Below are 18,849 nucleotides of genomic sequence, written 5' to 3'. Positions count from 1 at the left end.
CCCCCAGTGGCTTGCTCTGTCTTCTTTAGGTCTTTGCTCAAATATCACCTTCTCAGAAAAGCTCTTGACACTCCCAGTAATACTTTCTGTCTCCTTATTTTACTTAACTATTTTCCTTTATTGTACTTATTCCTATTGGACATATTAAATATTACTTTGTTTTTTATCTCTTTCTTCCCCTGCTGGAATGTCAGCTCCATGAGGACAAGAACTTTTTTGTTGTTGTTCACAATTTTATCTCCAATGTCTAAAACAGTGTCCAGCATACAGCAGGCATTCAATAAATGTTTATTGAACAAATGAATAATAGTAATAACATTGGGTATTTACTCTGGGTGGGCTAAATACATGTTTATGATGGGGGGAAAGGGCTTTATTGAGATTTCGATGCATTCAACAGTGATTTCATAACCTTTCTCCTGTCAGCTCCTGCACCCAGCACCGCAACCCTGAGCACTTCCCCTTTCCTGCCCCGGCCAATGCCCCCCTCCAGCGCATCCGTTCTACGTCCACTCCCAATGTTCATATGGTCAGCACCACAGCCCCCACTGACTCCAGCCTCATCCAGGTTGGTCCTGAAGGGGCAGTAATGGGGGGGTCACTGGGCAGAGGGAAGAACTATTTCTGTTGCCATCTTTGTCTTCTCTTTGACTCTTGGCCTCTTCTTCCAGCTCACTGCCCAGAGTTTCAACACTGATGGTGAGCCATCCCCTGTCTGAACCCTGAGCTCCACCCCTACCCCAATTGCCTCCACTCACATCCTCTTCACAATCTCAGCTGCTGGTACTAGAGGTGTTGGTGATGGAGCCCCCCGGGGGAACCCCAGCCCAGCTAACGTGTCCTCAGGGAGGAAGTCCCCACATTCCAAGTCACCTTCAGAGCAGCGGGAGCGGAAGTCCTTGGCTGATGACAAGAAGAAAGTGGTAAGCTCAAGGGGGACCATTTAGGGGGACACCACAGACTAAGGAATGTGGGCAGGCCCCTCAGATGCTGCCCATCTGGCCCACAGAAGAACCTGGGGTACCGGGACTCGGGCTATTACTGGGAGGTGCCACCCAGTGAGGTGCAGCTGCTGAAGAGGATTGGAACAGGCTCTTTTGGCACTGTGTTTCGCGGGCGGTGGCATGGTGATGTGGCTGTGAAGGTGCTCAAGGTGGCCCAACCCACAGTTGAACAGGCCCAGGCTTTCAAGAATGAGATGCAAGTGCTCAGGTGAGAGTACACTAACATGTGGATGGGGAGGGGTAGGGTGCCAGGGACCAACCTGGGTGTTGCCTCCCTGGGAAAAGGCCGTGTTCGGGGTGCTTCGTGGACCTCACCCATGTTTCTTAATCATAAATTGTTTCTCTATCAAGGATGTCACTGTTCCCTCCAGGAAATGAGTATGTTTAGAGCAGGACTTCAAACCAGTTCAAAATGGTTCAGTATTTGCCACCATAAACAAGGGAAGCATATGCATTGCATCCAACCAGATTTGTTGCCTGTAGTATTTTTCCCTGAGTGGAAATGAACAGCTGTGCTCTTCTCAAAGATGGCTGCTAACCACACAGCTTTGATTGTGTGTTGCTCTCCAGAGTTCTGCCAGTAATGTTGCTCTCCAAAAGTCCTGCCACAATCCTTGCTCTTGAAAGTTTCAGGAGCCTGATACAGGAGATTGGACTATTGGCAGGACTGGCAAAGCAGCACAGTTGGCCTCCATCTTTGAGCAGGGCACAGCTGTTTATTTCCTACTCAGCTCAAAATAACACAGGCAGCAGATTTGGCTGCTGTGCAACACATACGAGGCCTTTGTTTCCAACAATTACTGAACTATTTTGAACTGGTTTTAAGCCCCGCTGAGGACATCTGATGGTATTGTTGTTGGGGTTTGGGTTAATGTTAATAGTAATTGATAGTTATACCCCCCTGCGTTTGAAGACTCAAAATGTGAGTCTTCTCATTTCCCTACTGTGAAGTGGGTGTGATTATAGCACAGGATTCATGTTATTATTTTCACTTCCATGAATGGCATATTGTTAGTTAACTGCATTACCAAGAGGGCTTGGGGCTTGTGTTCAGCCTATCCCTCTATTTATACTACATCGTTAATATTATGTTTATTATGTTGTATTCTTGTTACATTAATTATAATAATACCATAATTTAAAGACCAGTAGTATTATTACACTCATAAGCATAATTTAATCCTTGTTTGAGTAGTTGTGGTAATTGCTATCATTAATGTGTAATTAATACTATATTAATTCATTCATGCTAAAAAACCCTGGTGTTCCCTTTTGGCCCTTGTAGTTACTACTACCGCTTGGTGGGATGCTGGCATGGGCCAGTCTGTTGACTGGGCCTAATTACGTTTCAGAGTTGATGTTATTATTACTTGTGCTATATTAATGTTTATCTTCATGATGGATGCCCCAATCAGAAACCTTATATTCTTTGTTTCCCTCTGTGAAATGAGTATAATTTGAACATGTTGTTTATTTTCATAATATAATAGTATAAACATAATCTTACCACTATCGAGAGTCCTCGTATGCTCTGTTATTATCTCTGACATGAGCAAAACCTAGTGCATCCTTGATATTATTCACATTTATGTTACCATAGTGCCTAAAGAGCTAACCAGAAGGCTGGTGGTTCAAACCCACCAGCCAATCCTCGGAAGGAAGACTGGGCAGTCTACTTCTGTAGTGATACGGCCTCGGAAACCAGAGGGGTCGCTATGAGTAGGATCTGACTCAACAGCAGTGGATTTGGTTTGGTTTATAATTGCAGTTAATGATTCTATAAGAAATGAAAGTTTTCTTCTAAACTTGTTGCTAGTTGCCTTCAAGTCAATCCCAACTCATGGAGGAGGAAACAATTCATGTGACAGTTTCTGTGAGGTAGACCCAAGTACCCAATAGCAATAACAGCAAGAAAGCAACAATGAAATTTATAGAGCACTTACCATGTGTCTGGTGCTCTTCTAAGTACCTCACTGATTATTTACTCAATTACTCCTCCCAACAGCCCTATAAGTAGCTCATGTAATTATCAGCATTACACAGTTGAGGAAAATGAGACATAGAAAGGTTAAATGTTCTCCCAGAGGCTCCATAGTAAGTAACTGGTAGAGCCTGGATTTGAACACAAAACATAACTTGAGTCCAAACTCCATGCTTTTGACCTCTAAGCCTCTCATGGTGATTAACAGAAATAATTGCATGTCGTCATAATTTTTACCCTGCAGTTATCAATAAATTTTATATTGATATATCTATGAAGAAGGCTGGCATTCCACTTTCTCATCTGTAAAATGGTATGGTCACAGACCCAAGTAGCCAGAGATAGAGGTGTGCAGCATGTTAATAGGAGGTTATCAGACATGATTAGAGATGCACTTGGTAGGCAGAGGTGGCGGGGTGGTAATCCCTCCTCCCTGCTTTTGTGGGGAAACTCAGATGAGGAAGTCCCTGGCATAGAATCATAGCCCAACAAACATTTCTCAAGAACTTATTGAATCTGGCAATTATGTGGCCCTGAACTTCCTAAGACAGAGTAAAAATGAATGACAGAAGGCAATGAATACAGAGCTGTTCCTGATGCTCAGTAAATGAATAACAATTGTTTTCCTCCCCAACCCTGGCACTATACTCTCTGTCTGCAGGAAGACACGGCACGTCAACATCTTGCTGTTTATGGGCTTCATGACCCGGCCAGGATTTGCTATCATCACACAGTGGTGTGAGGGCTCCAGCCTCTACCACCATCTCCATGTGGCTGATACACGCTTTGACATGGTTCAGCTCATCGACGTGGCCCGGCAGACTGCCCAGGGCATGGAGTGAGCCCCCTGTCCTGGAGACTAGCGAGGGGAATGAGGGAACTGAGGGTGGGTGGGAGATGAGATGGTCCCCAGCCAATTCACCACCTGCCTCTACCCCTACAGCTACCTCCATGCCAAGAACATCATCCACCGAGATCTCAAGTCTAACAGTATCTTCCTGTCCCTGTCTAAGGGCTGGGCTGGGGCTGGGGTGTACTAGGCAGCTTGAAGCTTAGAAGGATTGCTTTTATGGGGCACATAATGGGGATACTAGAGAGGGGGATGTATTGTATAGCTCTTTTGCAGTTGGCAGAGCTGTGGCTGGTGTGGGGGCCTTAAGCTCAGTAGAGACGTGGCTAGTTCCAGGTACTGTCCTTGGGGACTCTAGTCAGGGTCTTGAGAGTGGCGGTTGTGAAAAACATTATAGGAAGTACCTAGACAGGGCTGTAGATATGGTGAGTTTGGGTGCCATTCCTAGTCAAGAGTCACACAGGAGGTCAAGGGAGAGTTATTAATTGGAGCTCCCTACCTAAGTCAAAGTTGTGGATTATTTGTGTGACATTGGGGAACTTCTGGTCAGAGTTGGAGGGATGGCTGGTGTGGGTGTGTTGAGGGGAACCTCCCAGTCAGAGTGAGAGATATGGCTATTGGGAATCCCTGTAGTGGCCCTTGACCCCAGCGGACATCTTCCTACACGAGGGGCTCACAGTAAAGATTGGTGACTTTGGCCTGGCCACAGTGAAGACGCGGTGGAGTGGGGCCCAACCCTTGGAGCAGCCCTCAGGCTCTGTTCTATGGATGGTGAGTTGAGCCAGGCTGGACCAAGGTCATATAGGGTCATGGGCTTCTGTGGGGGATATGGAGGGCTGAGTTGGAACATGCTTGTCTATGCCAGGTGTGAGTGGCTAGACTGATTTCATGTTTCAGCTAGTATGGGTGGCTAAGAGTTATAACTAGTGTGGCTAGTGGGATATGGGATTATGGGCCAGCCATCTGCTGACTCCATGGTCCCCCTGCCTGGTCTGGCCTATCAAAGGCGGCTGAGGTGATCCGAATGCAGGACCCGAACCCCTACAGCTTCCAATCGGACGTCTACGCCTATGGGGTTGTGCTCTATGAACTCATGACTGGCTCACTGCCATATAGCCACATTGGTAGCCGTGACCAGGTGAGTCCCACACCTCATCCACAATCCTTTGGCCTTAGGGATTCCCTTCAGGGCTCCATACCCTAGATTCCCTACTTTGCACAGACCCAGAATGTCACACTTGCCCCAGAAACCCAAAATTTTCTGAGAACTCCCAGAATCCTTTGGGGTCCAGATATCCTTAATACTCTTATTCCCCTGTACTTAAGGCCCCTTCTTTCCCCCATATCCGCAATCTTCTGGATGCCCAAAGTCCAGAATCTACTGAATTCCCTATACCCAGAATTTTTGTAGGCCCTAAACACTCAGAAGCTCTCTAGACCCTTAGATACCTGTAGTCTTCTGGCCTGGGTACTCAAAATCTCCCAAGCCCCCAAATTCCAGAATCCTGTTTCTCCCAGAAAAAGAATCCCTCTATTCTTCCAGATACCCACAATCATCCACGTTGTGGGTATCCAACAGGCCTCTGGGCCCTGGGACTCAAGAGTACTCTAGGCCCCATACTCTCACAGTTCTCCAGGGTCAAGGCCTAAAATCTTCCTGAGAAATCCAGGATCCTCTAGGATCCAGATATCAACAGTCTGTGGGCCCTGAACACACACAGTCCTCTAGGTCCCAGACACAAACCTGACAGCTCCTGAGGGCTAGGATCCCTGGGCTCTCCCCAGACCCAGAAACCCATGTTTTCCCCAGACTCAGGACTTTCCAGGCCCCTGAGCCCCCCATAAACCTGTGGACCTATAACGTGGGCTCCAAACACCCAAAATCCTTCACTTCCCCCAAACATATCCCTTTGTTCTACAAGTGAAGACTCCTTCCAAGTTGTTAGAGACCCAGAATCTTTGAGTCTACAAGATACTCAGTCCTCTGGGCCACAATACCCAGTATACCCAAGTTCCCAAAAAAGGAGCCCTTTGAATCCCTAGAAACTCAAAATCTCCTGGGCCTCCCAGACCTCTGGATCACCCCTTCCTACTTTCCCACCAGATTATCTTTATGGTTGGCCGTGGCTATCTGTCCCCGGACCTCAGCAAAATCTCCAGCAACTGCCCCAAGGCCATGCGTCGCCTGCTATCTGACTGCCTCAAGTTTCAGCGGGAGGAGCGACCCCTCTTCCCCCAGGTGGGCTGGTTAGGAGGGCTGGATACCTTAGGGAGTGGGGCTCTGAAGTGGAGGAAGACACAAAGGTGTGAATGTAAACTGTGTTCAAGGCTCAAAGGTGTAAAATTTGTGTGTGCATGTATGTGTGTGCACGTGCACGTGCACGTATGTGTCCCTATTAGGCTGGGGTCTGGGGGTGTTGGGGTGCCTTGGGGGTCTGGACACCCCTCCTCACCCCCACCTGCCTCCAGATCCTGGCCACGATTGAGTTGCTGCAGCGGTCACTCCCTAAGATTGAGCGGAGTGCCTCGGAACCCTCATTGCACCGTACCCAGGCTGATGAGTTGCCTGCCTGCCTCCTCAGCGCAGCCCGCCTTGTGCCTTAGGCCCTGCCCCCAACCACCAGGGAGCCAATGTCAGCCTGCTATGCCAAGGAGCCCTACCCTCCAACCAATCAATGTTCTGTCTGCCCTGATACTGCCTCAGGATTTCCCCATCCTCCACCCTGGGGGATGAGGGGTCCCCATGTGCTTTACGGTTCCTCTGGAATTGTTGGCCACCCAAAGACTGAGATCCCTGCCTCTTCTATAATTTGGGTTCCTTTTGGCTTTGGGGATACTTCTAAATTTAGGGAGCTCCTCCATCTCCAATGGCTGAGATTTATGGCAGGGATTCCATTCAGAACCTCTCTGGAATTTGTGCCTTCCACTGGATTTTGGGGTTTCCAACACCCCTTGTGGATTCAGGGGTCCCCTATGTGTGTCCCCCCTATTCAAGGACTCCCCTCTTCACCAAGAAGCACAGAATTCTGCTGGGCCTTTGCTTGTTTATTTTGCTTCCTGACTCTTCTCTTGGGTTCAGAGCCGCAGACGGGTAGGGGTGGGGTAAGTCCAGGCAAGGAGTGGAGGTTAAGGGGAGGTGCAGATCACACAAACAGCATCACTGCACACGCATCACCACAGGCGGCACGATGAACAAGGACCACATATGCCAAGCACGGCACAAGAGGAGGCCACATCAGTCACGGATACAGACATCACAGCAAAGGTGGGGAAGTGGGGGACCACTGGCCTTCCGTGTGCAAAGGATTCTGGGATGGTGGGTGGAGTTTGCATATTTAAAGACAGCTGTCAGAGGCAGGAAATTGGAGAGGGTCCCTGGGGGAACTGAGGGGACCTAGAAATGGGAAGAGTTCCCAGTGTGTTGAATGAGGTTGAGGGAAGGTGAAGGTAAACCTTGTGAGTGTGGGTGGTGGCATTTTGAAGATGTGGATCTCACAAAGGACAGGAGATCCATGGAAAGAGCTTCGGAAATGGGTTTCCTAGGGATTTGGAACATTTTGATGGGGAACAAGTGTGCTTGAGAGATTTGGGACCAGGAGTAGGGTTTTCCAGGAATGTCAGAGCTCCAGGAGGGAATTCAGTGGTGGTAAGGCCAGAAATCGGTTGCCTGGTATTGGGGATCTTCCAAGAAGGAAAACTGCACTCTGGAGGGACCAGGAGTAGAGGTCTTCAGGAACTTGGAGGTTCTAAAACTGAGAAGTAGGTCTTGAGGTGACCAGGAGTGGGGATTTAGAAGGGCTTGGGGATTCCAAACTTGAGAATTGGAGTTAGGGCCAGGAGTGAGGTTTCTCAAGGGATTTAGGGACCTCAAGGAATGGGAAGTGGAATCTTAGAGAACCAGGTGAGAAGTTCTCAAGGGATTTGGAGGTTCCAAAAGTGAGAAATGGATTCAGGGCCCAGAGAGGAGTTGGCCAGGGATTTGGGGTTCTCAGGGTGGGGTGTCAGTCGGAGAAGAGGCTGGCGAAAGACTTCCTCAGGCTGCGGATGGTCTCAGCTTTCACCTCGTCCTGGCTAAGGCTGGGCCTGGGCGGGGCTGGCTCTGGAAGGTTGAAGGCATTGGTCAGAGACTGGGATTTGCTAGAGAGAGACAAGGTGGAGGTGTGGGAGGAAGGGGGTGAAGAGGGAGAGGAAGGGGAGAGAAACATAATGTTACCCCAGGCCCAGCCCCAGCCCTGCTCTTCTGATCCTTGGGCTGTGCCTGTGACCTTCCCACCCATCCCCATGGGCCTAGACTTTGAAGGAATCTCAAGGCTGGGAGGACTCAGAGTGGGAGGAGACTTGGTCCAAGGAGGTGGGATCTGGAACTGGCTAGGAGGAATTAGATCCAAGGTGAAGGAGTAAAAATCTTGGGCTGAATCCTCTTTGAATTCTAGGCTAGACTAGGAGTTTCATATGAAGGAGAAGATGAACAGGGGAGGATTTCAGCCCAAGGGTGAGGTGTCTAGGGTGGCCTGAGAAGAATTCTGGCAAGCCTGATAGAAGGCAAATCTAATGGGGGCAGTTGGCTGGGGTACGGAGAACTTCTGAACTAAGGGGGAGGAGTCTGGAATGGACCAGAAGAGGAAAAGTGGATGGTGTGATGATTTGAGAACAGGAAGATTGGGGATAGACTAGATAGACTGCTAGGAAAAGTATTAGTATCAGCTGGGAAGAGCTGATATAGGAAGGACTGTGGATTGGGCCAGGAGTTTTAGGGATTGGTTGGGTGGCGTCTTGAGAATGGACAGGAAGAGGGTGAATTTGGTAGGGAGGATTCTGAGATGAGCAGGGAGGTACTGGAGGGGGCTTAGTAAGGTGCCTAGGATGGGCTGGAGGGGGAGAATTTCCCAGGTCCTATTGGGAGGGAGCTGAACTGAAAGTGGAGTTTCTCTGAGAGCTTGGGCCCAAATCCCTGATGTTGAGGGAAGAGGATCTGGAGTGGAGGGGAAGGGTCACTGATGGACTGGAGGAGCCATAGCTTGGGGGAGGGGTTTGGTTCAGGCCGGAGAGAGTGCTTAGGACCCCTGGATAGAACCTTGGTCAGAGGGGGATGGGAGCTGGGGCTGCCCTATTGGTGCAGGAGTCCACTTTGTGAGCAGCAAAGTCAGGGCTTGACCTTGGGGGCCCCCTTACTTGAGCTGGGGGTGCGGGGGTCCCCCGGCAGCAGCGGTGGCAGGTGGTGGCATGTCCTGGCTGGCTTTCTGAGCCAACTGTGGCTTGGTAGGACGTCCAGCAGGGCCTGGGCCACTGGGCCGTGGCTGCTGTGTGGTGGGTGGCCCAGGGCGAGGCCCTGGGCCCACCTGGCTGGCCTGGCGTGTAGGACCAGCAGGGCCTGGGGGTTTCTGGGGTGGTCCCTGACGCTGCTGCACACCCTGTGGGGCCCCTGAGGCCTTTGGTGGAGCTGGACCAGAGACAGATGTCTGACGGGTAGCCTGCGAGGGTCCCGCCTGGCGCTGAGGTGACGGGGAGGCAGGTGGGCGGGCTGCTGGAGGTGCCCCAGGTCCTCCAGCCACTGGCCGGGACTGGCGGCCTTGACCCTGGGTCAACGGCGGGCCCTGAGACCCAGGCTGCTGGGGCGCTGATGTGGGACTTGGTAGGCGCTGGGGCAGGGGGCTGCCAGCTGGGGGTCCAAGGCCTGAAAGGTGCTGCTGGCCCTGTGGAGGCGGGCGCTGCTGCAACGGGGGTCCCTGGCGCTGGGGGCCTGGGCCCGGCTGTGGAGGGCCACCTGAGGGACAGAGAGTGCACACGTGAGACCAAGCAAGTGAAAGGTGGTGGGGGCTGCTACGATGGGAGGAGGCTGAGAATACTGGCCCCTCACTTACCCTGTGGTGGGGGTCGTTGCTGAGCTGGGGGCCCTGTGGGCTGCTGGGAGGTCTGGCGACCCAAGGGCAGGGCCCCTGGGGACGGAGTCTGTGGCAGAGGAGTGGAGCAGGAGAGAGGTTAAAAATAGTTACCAGCCAGTGGAGAATCAGCCAATCAGGATGACATGGGTTCCCTCTGTGCTGGGCGTTGTCCCATTTGTGGCTGAGCAGAGATGTTGGGATGGGGGAGGGGGTGCCTTCTCAGAGGAGGGGTCAGGAGGCACTCAGGGAAGTCAGGGTAGCAGGTATTTATCAATTTTTTAAGTAATTGGCAATTGTCACTGCATGTGCATAATGGTGATTCTGTAGGCACCCTGCTCAGCCACAAGTTAGCCTACTGATTACCAGCTCCATGGCTCTGTATGACTGGGGGCCCACCTCCCCTCCACTACCCCAGGAGGCCTGCCTGGCCCTCACTCAATGCTGGGGCCCTGACCTGGCTGTGGGAGCCCCTGCCTGGGGAGGCATCCCGTTGCCTGGGCAGGGCCTGGGCCATCTTATTTACAACGAGCTCTACGATGAGCTGCTTGTCTTCATCCTGGTGGTCTCCAATGAGCGGCATGGAGGAACCCACCACCTGGGGGAGGAAAAGAGATCCAATGAGGAGAGAGGCAGGAAGTACCTGTGAAGGTGAAAGTTACACGGTGCTTTAAGTTGGCAAAAGGCATAGCAGCTGCCAAACAAATGAGCTTTAGGTTAAGAGGCACTGGTTTTGTCTTCTTCACAGGGTAGCTTACAGCCTAGGAGTTACTTCACAGCAGGGATCGGCAGATTATGGCCCGTGGGCCAAACGCAGCCCACCACCTATTTTTGTACAGCCCATGATTTAGAGTGGGTTTTACATTTTTTTCCCCTGTGACCACCCCTCCCTGTGCCCTTCTCATCCTTGCATTCCTGCTGTCTGTCCAGCTTTCCCTCTATGTGAGTGCTATGCATTTTTTATTGGTTGAAAAATAATTTTTGAAATGTCATAACAAGTGAAAATTATATGAAATTCAAATGTCAGTGTCTATAAAGTTTTATTGGAACACAGCCACACTTACTTGTTTACATATTGTCCATGGCTGCTTTTGCAGGGTTGAGTAGTTGCAATAGAGACTGTATGGCCCACAAAGCCAAAATATAATCTTTCTAACCCTCTACAGAAAAAGTTTGCTGATGCTTGCTTTATAGCTCTCATGGCACAGTGGTTAAGTGCTTGGCTGCTAACCAAAATGTCCATGGTTCGAACCCACCAGCCACTCTGTGGGAGAAAGATGTGGCAGTGTGCTTCCGAAAAGATTCACAGCCTTGAAAACCCTGTGAGGCAGTTCTACTCTGTCCTATAGGGTCGTTATGAGCCGGAGTCGACTTGATGCCAAGTAGTTTCTTGTCCTTTATAGAGGACTTCACAATTTACAAAGCACCTTACTCTTTACAAGGGGAACCACTGTTTACAAAATACTTTACCATGTATAAAGCCCTGCTCTTTACCAGGTACTTCCTGATTTTCAAGATATTTTACAGTTTACAAATTGTTGTACTGTTTACCAAGGGCACCACTGTTCATAAAGAGCTTTAGAATTTTGAAACCATTTTTCTTCAATAACAGGGACTTCTCAGTTTAAAGAGCTCTTTTTTAAAAATAGTTTTACAAAACGCTTTACTGCTCACCAAACACTTCCTAATTTGTAAGGTGCTTTACAGTTTACAAGAAGCTCTGGTGGTGTGGTGGTAAAAAGCATTCGGCTGCTAACCAAAAGGTAGGTGGTTCGAACCCAGCAGCTGCTCCATGAGAGAAAGATGTGGCAGCCTGCTTCCAAAAAGATTTACAGTCTTGGAAACCCTATGGGGGACTGTCCTGAACGTCACTATGAGTTGGAATCAACTAGAGGGCAGTGAGTTTGGTTTACAGAATGCTTTACTGTCTTCACTAACTTGCTTCATTAGGTTTTATAGCTTACAGCACACTTCACAGTTTACTAAGGGCTTTGCCATTCACCAAGGTGTCCCAGTTCACAGAGTACTTTATAGTTTAACAAGCGTTTTGCCATTCACCAAGGACATTCAAGTTCATAGAGCAGTTTAGAGTTTACTGTTTTGCCATTTGCCTGGAATGTCACAGTTCACAAGGTACTCTACACTTTACTAGGCTCTTTGCCGTTAGCTAAGGATCTTTTGTGCCACAAAGAGTGTAACAGTTTAGCGTGTTGCTGCTGTGCACTTGTTCCTCCCTCTGTGCGCACCTCAATGATGTGGTCCCTTCCGTCCTTGCCATGGAGTGCTTCCACTGCGCAGATGTCCAGTCCCCCAAAGATCTCTGAGCATGTGTCCACCCACAGCTTGTACCTGCCAAGACGTGGGGTAGGAAACCTGTCAGTGCTTTGTCTGGGTGCTGCATTCCCACCCTCACTGTCCCACCACAAGTTTGAGTTGCTCGCCTGTCAGACATGGCGATCTGCTCAAGCATTGCAGAGCCAGTGTTGGTCTTCCAGTTCCCTGATACAGACGTCCTCCTGGGGAACAAAGGAAAAGAGGTTCAGGGAACTTGGGGTGGGCAGGTGGGACAGGGCAGCGGACCCCTCCCCAGACCTCAGTTTCTCCACTCACATATAGGCCTTGTAGTTCTGCCCAATCTTCTGGACACGCACATCATATTTGGCATCAATGAAGGGCTCGGCAGTGGCATATGTCTTGGTCAGTGCCACGACACTTGCAATGTCCTGGAAGTCATGCTGGTTGTCTACTTTGACCTATAAGAGTGGGGTCTGGGGTCATGGATCAGAGCCCAGATAGGATGGGACACTAGTGGGGGTGCCTCAGGGAGTAAGGCTGTGTACACATATAGCACACAGGTGAGGTGCATACACAAAAATGAGGTGGACATACAGTATATTAACAGGCACACTAAGGCATTCAAACATGCATATAAGTCTTTTTTACATGTGCACAAAGTTGGGTATATACAACTCTGAATATTCTAAACACCATTGAACTGTACACTTCACATGTGAGTTGAATGATGTGAATTATAGTTCAGTAAAGCTGTTCAAAGTCAGGTCCGACTCGATGGCATATAACCTTAATCAAACAGTATACATAATGGGCACCCAGGCACAAAATCAGTTGTACACACAATATACAAACATACACAAACACTGACACACTCAAACATACAAATCTCAAGTCTTTTCTGTGTACACAGACAAAATTTGATGGAAAACATACAAGGACCCCAAGACCTTTAAATATAAAAGATTATGGTTATGTGTACCCAACACAGGCGTGCATACACACAGAGACACAATATTGGATACACTAACAGAACATACAAGATTGGCTGAATGTATGATAGAAAAATGGGCCCACAAAAAAATCAACTGAATGGAAAAGAGTAAAATTGCAAATAGATAAAGATACCCCAAGATGCACCATCATCATACAAGATTACTGGTGTGTGTTGAATATACAAATATACATTTACATATAAACAATGCCAGATGAATGTGCTGTGTACAAACACCATCCTCAGGGACTCACCTTGCCCATCCCGGAGTGTGCATGTCCCATCTTCACAACCACAGGGTACGTTGTGCTGCTGAGCTGGGTAGGATGGAAAGAGGTGGCATGGTCAGGGCAGGAGTGCTGAGCGCCAGGGGTAGGGGATGGTGCTAAGGGGAACCCATCTGGTAGAAGCCACATTATGAGCCATTTCCCAGAAGAGGGAGCTTAGAGACAGATGGGGTTTCACAGCACCACCCAGCCCGAAATCGAACCCAGAGCCCTGCCTTTTTGTCTCCCCCTCCATCACTTCATATCCCCAGACTTCACACCCATGCTTTCCCAGGCAGAGGCATGGGATAAGGGTGGGGGACTTTTCTGGAAAAAGGAGCATTTGTTTTTACAGTAAGTGAATGATAAAGACATGAATATGTGTGTACGGGTGGCAGTGATGAGCATGTGGCAACGGGACCTCACACCAAGCTTTGTATGCAAGCCTTGTCCACACACATGCATGACCCAGAGAGACACTCAGAACTCAGATCGACGGAAGCCCAGAGATGCCAATGCACATTGAGACACAAGAGATAGAGGGACTCACAACCAGCAGAGGTTCCAAAGCACACTTAACCTCTCCAGGGTTGCACAGAGACAACACAGTCACCCACCCAACCATGTACTCACAACAGAGGACAGAGATCAGCATGCCCAACCAGCTTTGTTTCCCAGCAATCAGTACACGCTCAACACTCTTAGACATACTACCAACATTTTTGGGGCACAGACATAGCACACAGCCCTCCTCCCTTTGCCTAAACACACACAACAGGGACAAACAGAACACACAAGATTATCCATACAACACACAGACCACCATCAGAGGCATAGCCATAGAATACAGAGGCACATTCAACTCTGACAAGCACATACAACAGAATTGGCCAAATTCCAACACTTACAGGCACACGCAACATTCCTGGGCACATACTCAACAAGCAGACCTACACAACAATGAGACTGTATGAAAGTCTAATGTCAGACGTACTTGGTGTGTGTAAATAAAGCAGTCTGAAAGCGGAGGCTTAACTCCATTTTAAAGTCTTGACGAGTCTGGAATCCATATTGAATTTTAAGGTTGCCTTTCCTAACAGCAGTTCCTATAACCTTGCTGCTGATCTAACCATATACCCTAAAGGAGACATTCTTTTTCTCAGAGATCTGGCAGGTGCAGGATAGGATATCACAATCTGTTCCCAGATGGCCTTTCCACAATGGTCAAACAGGTGCAAGATGCGATCGCTTATACCCAAAGGGTCTTGATGCACAGCATTATCAATACATCTTTACAGTGCACTCCCATGGAGACACATGATGGAGAAAGCAATGATAATAGTAGATTATCAGAAATACCTGTCCTGCCATTGTCCTGTGACATCCTGCAATGAGCTGAAGAGCACGTACCCTTGCAATGATGTACCCTTATCCAAACATATGTAATCCCATATGATTAGCCACTCATCCCTGCTAAGCTCCCATCTTAAATAGCTCATCTTGACTCCCCTGATTGTTTTTCAACTAATGATGGTTTGTAACGTTAGTTCCTGCTCCAACTGTACAAGAATGCTTGCTTATTCATTGTCCAGTGGAGCAGCCATCTTCAGTCTGTGAATTTGGAGTCTGGTCCCAATCTGGACCATTTCTGGACTTTCAATAAATCTCTTAAGTTTACTGTTACAGAGTGTGTATTTTCACTCTAGGAGAAGATGTACACACACACTTCTAGGTATTCACATAATCAGTGAGGCCCACTGATAACAGAGAGACCCACGTCACTCTCCTGGGTACATAAAAAGTATATCTTGACACACACATAAAACATGATTTGCCAAATACACAACAATGCACAACACAGAGAGGCATGCACACAACCAGAGACAACCAGAACCCTCCTAAGTATATTATTCCCAGGCAACACCTCTGGGTGTGTGCACGCACAACATTCCTAAGTATGTGTGTGCGTGCGCACACACTCATATATATACACACATTCAAGGGCGGGAGGCACTTTTTGAGTTCCACTCACCCTGGGTGGGGTGGAGGGTACTGGGTTGGATGACTCCAGCCCCACTATAATGCACGCAAAGGGCCCCTCCCGACTTTCCCTCCTTCTGTGGAGACAGATGCCTGACGGGGTAGAGAGACTGCATTCCCGGAGGGGATGCTGGGGCGGTTCCCAGCGGTTCTTGGTTCCCGACAGGCACAGGAAGCCCACATGCTTAGGGTGACCGACTGACCTTCAGACCTCGCCCTCCCTCTGCACCCCCACCTTCCTCATTTCCCAAAAGACTGGCGTCATTGTGGGTGGGTGGAGGGGTTGAGAGGCACCGTGTTGGGATGCGGGATTATGAGGGTCCTCTAGGTAGCATGCCAAGGAAACAATGCAGAGGTGTGCACATGATGTACACTCAGGCATACACACAGCATGCAGAAGTGAACAACACATTCACAATTATTCAAGATTCCAGACTCATGTCAGGACTTTAAAATGGAATTAAGCCTCCGCTGTCAGACTGCTTTATAGACAACCTGCACCCAATTTACAAAGGCAGGCACGACTCCTAGGAGCAACACAAAACAGAGAGATACACAAAACACTCACCTACACACAGCTCTCAGAAACAAATACACAACACAGAAGTACACACACCACCTAGAGGCATACACACAGCTCTCAAAGGCACACACACAATCTCAAAAGCAGACAGGCACCAGAGAGCTGTGTACACACATGCATGCACACCCCCAACGTTTCTAGGCCCCTCTTTTCATAACTAGTCCTTGTTTCCTCTTGCCCTGAACCTGCACACACTGTGTTTGTGTGTCTGCACATGGAGCTTTGGGCTCTGGGGTCCCTCTGGAGAGCCGTGTGTTTGCATCTTGGCCTCCTCTCTTCCTAAGGCCATGTGGACCCCAAGCAGGTCACTTAACTTCTGTCTAGGCCTCAGTTTCCTGATCTGTACAAAGGACACAATCAGGCCTAAGTAGTGGAGTGTGGTGGGCATTGTCAGAGGTTAGCTCTACACACCTCAGTTGGTCCCCAAGAGCCCCCATACCCATCCATTTCTCCGATGGTCACAAACCCAGACATCCCTTCCACGAAACTCCACCAGTTTCACAGCCTGTGCAATAACCTGGATCCCCACAACCCTCATATGTAGATAGTCGGTAAAACTCTGTGCTGACTCAGGCTTCAGAATCACAGAGCTGGCGTCAGATACAGGGTCAGTAAGGAGCTACAGCAGGACTTTCCCTTTCCCCACTTCTCCCTCAGCCTGGCCAGCCGCAGCTCTTACTCAACCCCTGTCTCATTCACTCTCACCACCCCCACCCCCCACACACACACTCACCCACTTTCACAGTCAGTGTCTACAATCTTTTGGGTTTACTTCTCTCCTTTCCTGTCTCCCCCCCCCACCCCCCGCTGCCCAGTCATTTCTTCACTCATTCCTGAGCAGTTCACTCAATCCCTTTGTGTCTCAGTTTCCTCATCTATGTGATGAGAATATGCAGTCTCTAACACAGAGATGTTGTGAGGAATAAATTAGTTATTTCAGGAAAAACATAGCACAGTATCTGGCACACAATAAACTTCAATCCTCAATAAGTATTGGGTAATACTACTACTATTATTGCTTTAACTTCCCTTCATTAACCAACATTAATTAACAAAGAAGTAATCAGGACTGACTGAATCAGATACTGTACATACAAAGATTTTAGAATAGTGCTTGCTACACAGTAAGCTCTCCATAAGTGTTGTTAGTTATTATTGTTACTGGTCTAATCTCCCTGAGTTAATCAGGCTTATTTAGCAAAGGGGTAATGGAGATTGAATGAGACAATTTACACGCAGACCTTAGTGAACAGGACACAATAAGTGCTATCATCACTATCGTTGTCATCATTGTTGGTCATCCTCCCTAAATTAACCAAGGATGTTAAGCAGTCCTCAGAATTTAGAATTGTTCCCTTCCCCGGGACCCTGGGATAAGCTATTGTCAGGAAGCTAGTGGACAGGGGCTGCCTCACCCCACCCTCCACCAGAGGTATGGGAGGGTTAGTGGGGAAGGGGCAGGGCAGGATGGGGTGGGGATTAGTTTTCTACTGACTCACTGACATCTTTCATCACCATTCAACACTCCCCCCTCATGCACATTCCCTGCTTGCCAGTACTATGCCTTCCCAGGGTTAAGATCCTGGTGTTAGCCAAGGTTTGAATCCCAGCCATGCCTCGTGACCCTGGGAAAATTCTTCAATTCTTCTTAAGAAAAAAAAAAAAAAAAGTTGCCTTTGAGTGGATTCTGACTCATGGTGACCCCATGTGTATCACAGTAGAACTGTACTTCCTAGGGTTTTCAATGGCTGAGTTTTTGGAAGTAGATAGCCAATCCTTCCTTTTGAGCTGGCTCTGGGTGAACTTGAACCTCTAACCTCTTGGTTTGCAGCTGAGCAAGTTAACTCTTTGAATCACTCCTCAATTCCTCTAATGCCTCATATTTCCTCATCTGTAAAACGGGAATACCACTAGCTCCCATCTCACAGGCTTGTAAACTTTATATGACATAAATTATGGCAAGTGCCTGGTATACAGTATGTTGCTAGCTGCCATGGAGTCGGCAGTTCTTGCCTCATAGTGACCCCATGCACAACAGAACAAAACACTGCCCAGTCCTGTGTCATCTCCGTATTAGTTGGGGCTCCAACCATTGTAGTGCATACAGTTTTCATTGGCTGATATTTGGAAGTAGATTGCCAGGGTTTTATTCCTAGTCCTTCCTAGTCTGGAAGCCCTGCTGAAATCTGTTCAGCATCATAGCAATACACAAGCCTCCTCTGACAGATGGGTGGTGGCAGTGCTTGAGATGCACTGGCCGGGAATTGAACCTGAGTCTTCTGCATGGAAGGCAAGAATTCTACCACTGAACCACCAATGCATCATCGGTGCACCAAACCCACTGCCTTTGAGTCAATTGCAACTCGTAGCGACCCCCATAGATTTCCAGAGCTGTAAATCTTTACTGAAGCAGACCACCTGATCTTTCTCCTGCAGAACAGCTGGTGGGATGAACCACCAACATTTTGGTTAGCAGCCCAATCAATGCCTTAACCACAATGCCACCAGAGTTCTTTCATTGGTACACAGTAGGTTCTATATAAATGCTGGCTATTTGACTGTGGTTTTTGAGAGGGGTTTTTAAGACCCAAGCTGTGGCTCCAGGCCACCTGAGCTCAAATCTCCATTCTGCCACTTATTAACTCTGTGATCTTGATGGCGCTTAACTCTGTATCTCAGTTTCCCCACCTTGTGTTCCTCCTCCATTCACATACCTTATCTTCCTTCATTACTTCTACTTAATTCCTTTCTTTCCTGCCTCCCCTTGTCAGGATGGCAGATCTACAAGGAAAGGCATTTTTGTGTTTTTGTGTGCATGTGTGTTTGTTGAAGGAATGAACGAATTTGCGTTTCAGTCATGGGGAGCTTGGGGAATACAGGGAGTAGGACAGACTTTAGAGGGAGTTTGGAGACTTGAGGGGATGCGGGGGAAGCCTGTCTATAAGCCTTCCATTGAGGCT

At 48.7% G+C, this 18,849-nt stretch overlaps 2 protein-coding genes and 1 non-coding gene across 3 annotated transcripts in view; 1 reads left to right on the top strand and 2 right to left on the bottom strand.

Annotated features, from left to right (window-relative positions):
- ARAF (A-Raf proto-oncogene, serine/threonine kinase) overlaps positions 1-6,439 on the top strand; it is a 10,274-nt gene extending 3,835 nt beyond the window's left edge. The window contains exons 6-15 of the mRNA XM_007958045.1: positions 427-568; positions 672-699; positions 778-923; positions 1,010-1,212; positions 3,647-3,823; positions 3,929-3,977; positions 4,490-4,606; positions 4,842-4,973; positions 5,940-6,074; positions 6,305-6,439. Coding sequence (XP_007956236.1) covers positions 427-568; positions 672-699; positions 778-923; positions 1,010-1,212; positions 3,647-3,823; positions 3,929-3,977; positions 4,490-4,606; positions 4,842-4,973; positions 5,940-6,074; positions 6,305-6,439 — 1,264 coding nt within the window. The remainder of the gene's footprint in view (positions 1-426; positions 569-671; positions 700-777; positions 924-1,009; positions 1,213-3,646; positions 3,824-3,928; positions 3,978-4,489; positions 4,607-4,841; positions 4,974-5,939; positions 6,075-6,304) is intronic.
- Positions 6,440-7,836: 1,397 nt separating this feature from the next.
- The window catches only part of SYN1 (synapsin I), a 51,417-nt gene continuing 40,404 nt past the window's right edge, over positions 7,837-18,849 (bottom strand). The window contains exons 7-14 of the mRNA XM_007958043.1: positions 13,255-13,317; positions 12,325-12,467; positions 12,156-12,230; positions 11,961-12,063; positions 10,172-10,312; positions 9,697-9,784; positions 9,008-9,599; positions 7,837-7,972 (exon numbers count right to left, since the gene is read on the bottom strand). Of these exons, the coding sequence (XP_007956234.1) occupies positions 7,837-7,972; positions 9,008-9,599; positions 9,697-9,784; positions 10,172-10,312; positions 11,961-12,063; positions 12,156-12,230; positions 12,325-12,467; positions 13,255-13,317 (1,341 nt within the window). The remainder of the gene's footprint in view (positions 7,973-9,007; positions 9,600-9,696; positions 9,785-10,171; positions 10,313-11,960; positions 12,064-12,155; positions 12,231-12,324; positions 12,468-13,254; positions 13,318-18,849) is intronic.
- TRNAG-UCC lies at positions 18,139-18,209 on the bottom strand. The gene has a single exon. It is a non-coding gene; the product is annotated as a tRNA-Gly (tRNA).

This window comes from Orycteropus afer, unplaced genomic scaffold, assembly GCF_000298275.1.
Source record: "Orycteropus afer afer isolate SDZICR_OR568_19922 unplaced genomic scaffold, OryAfe1.0 scaffold00841, whole genome shotgun sequence".
Lineage (NCBI taxonomy): Eukaryota > Metazoa > Chordata > Mammalia > Tubulidentata > Orycteropodidae > Orycteropus > Orycteropus afer.
The sequence above is the reverse complement of the archived record's forward strand: the minus strand, read 5'-3'. Positions and strand labels throughout refer to the sequence as shown.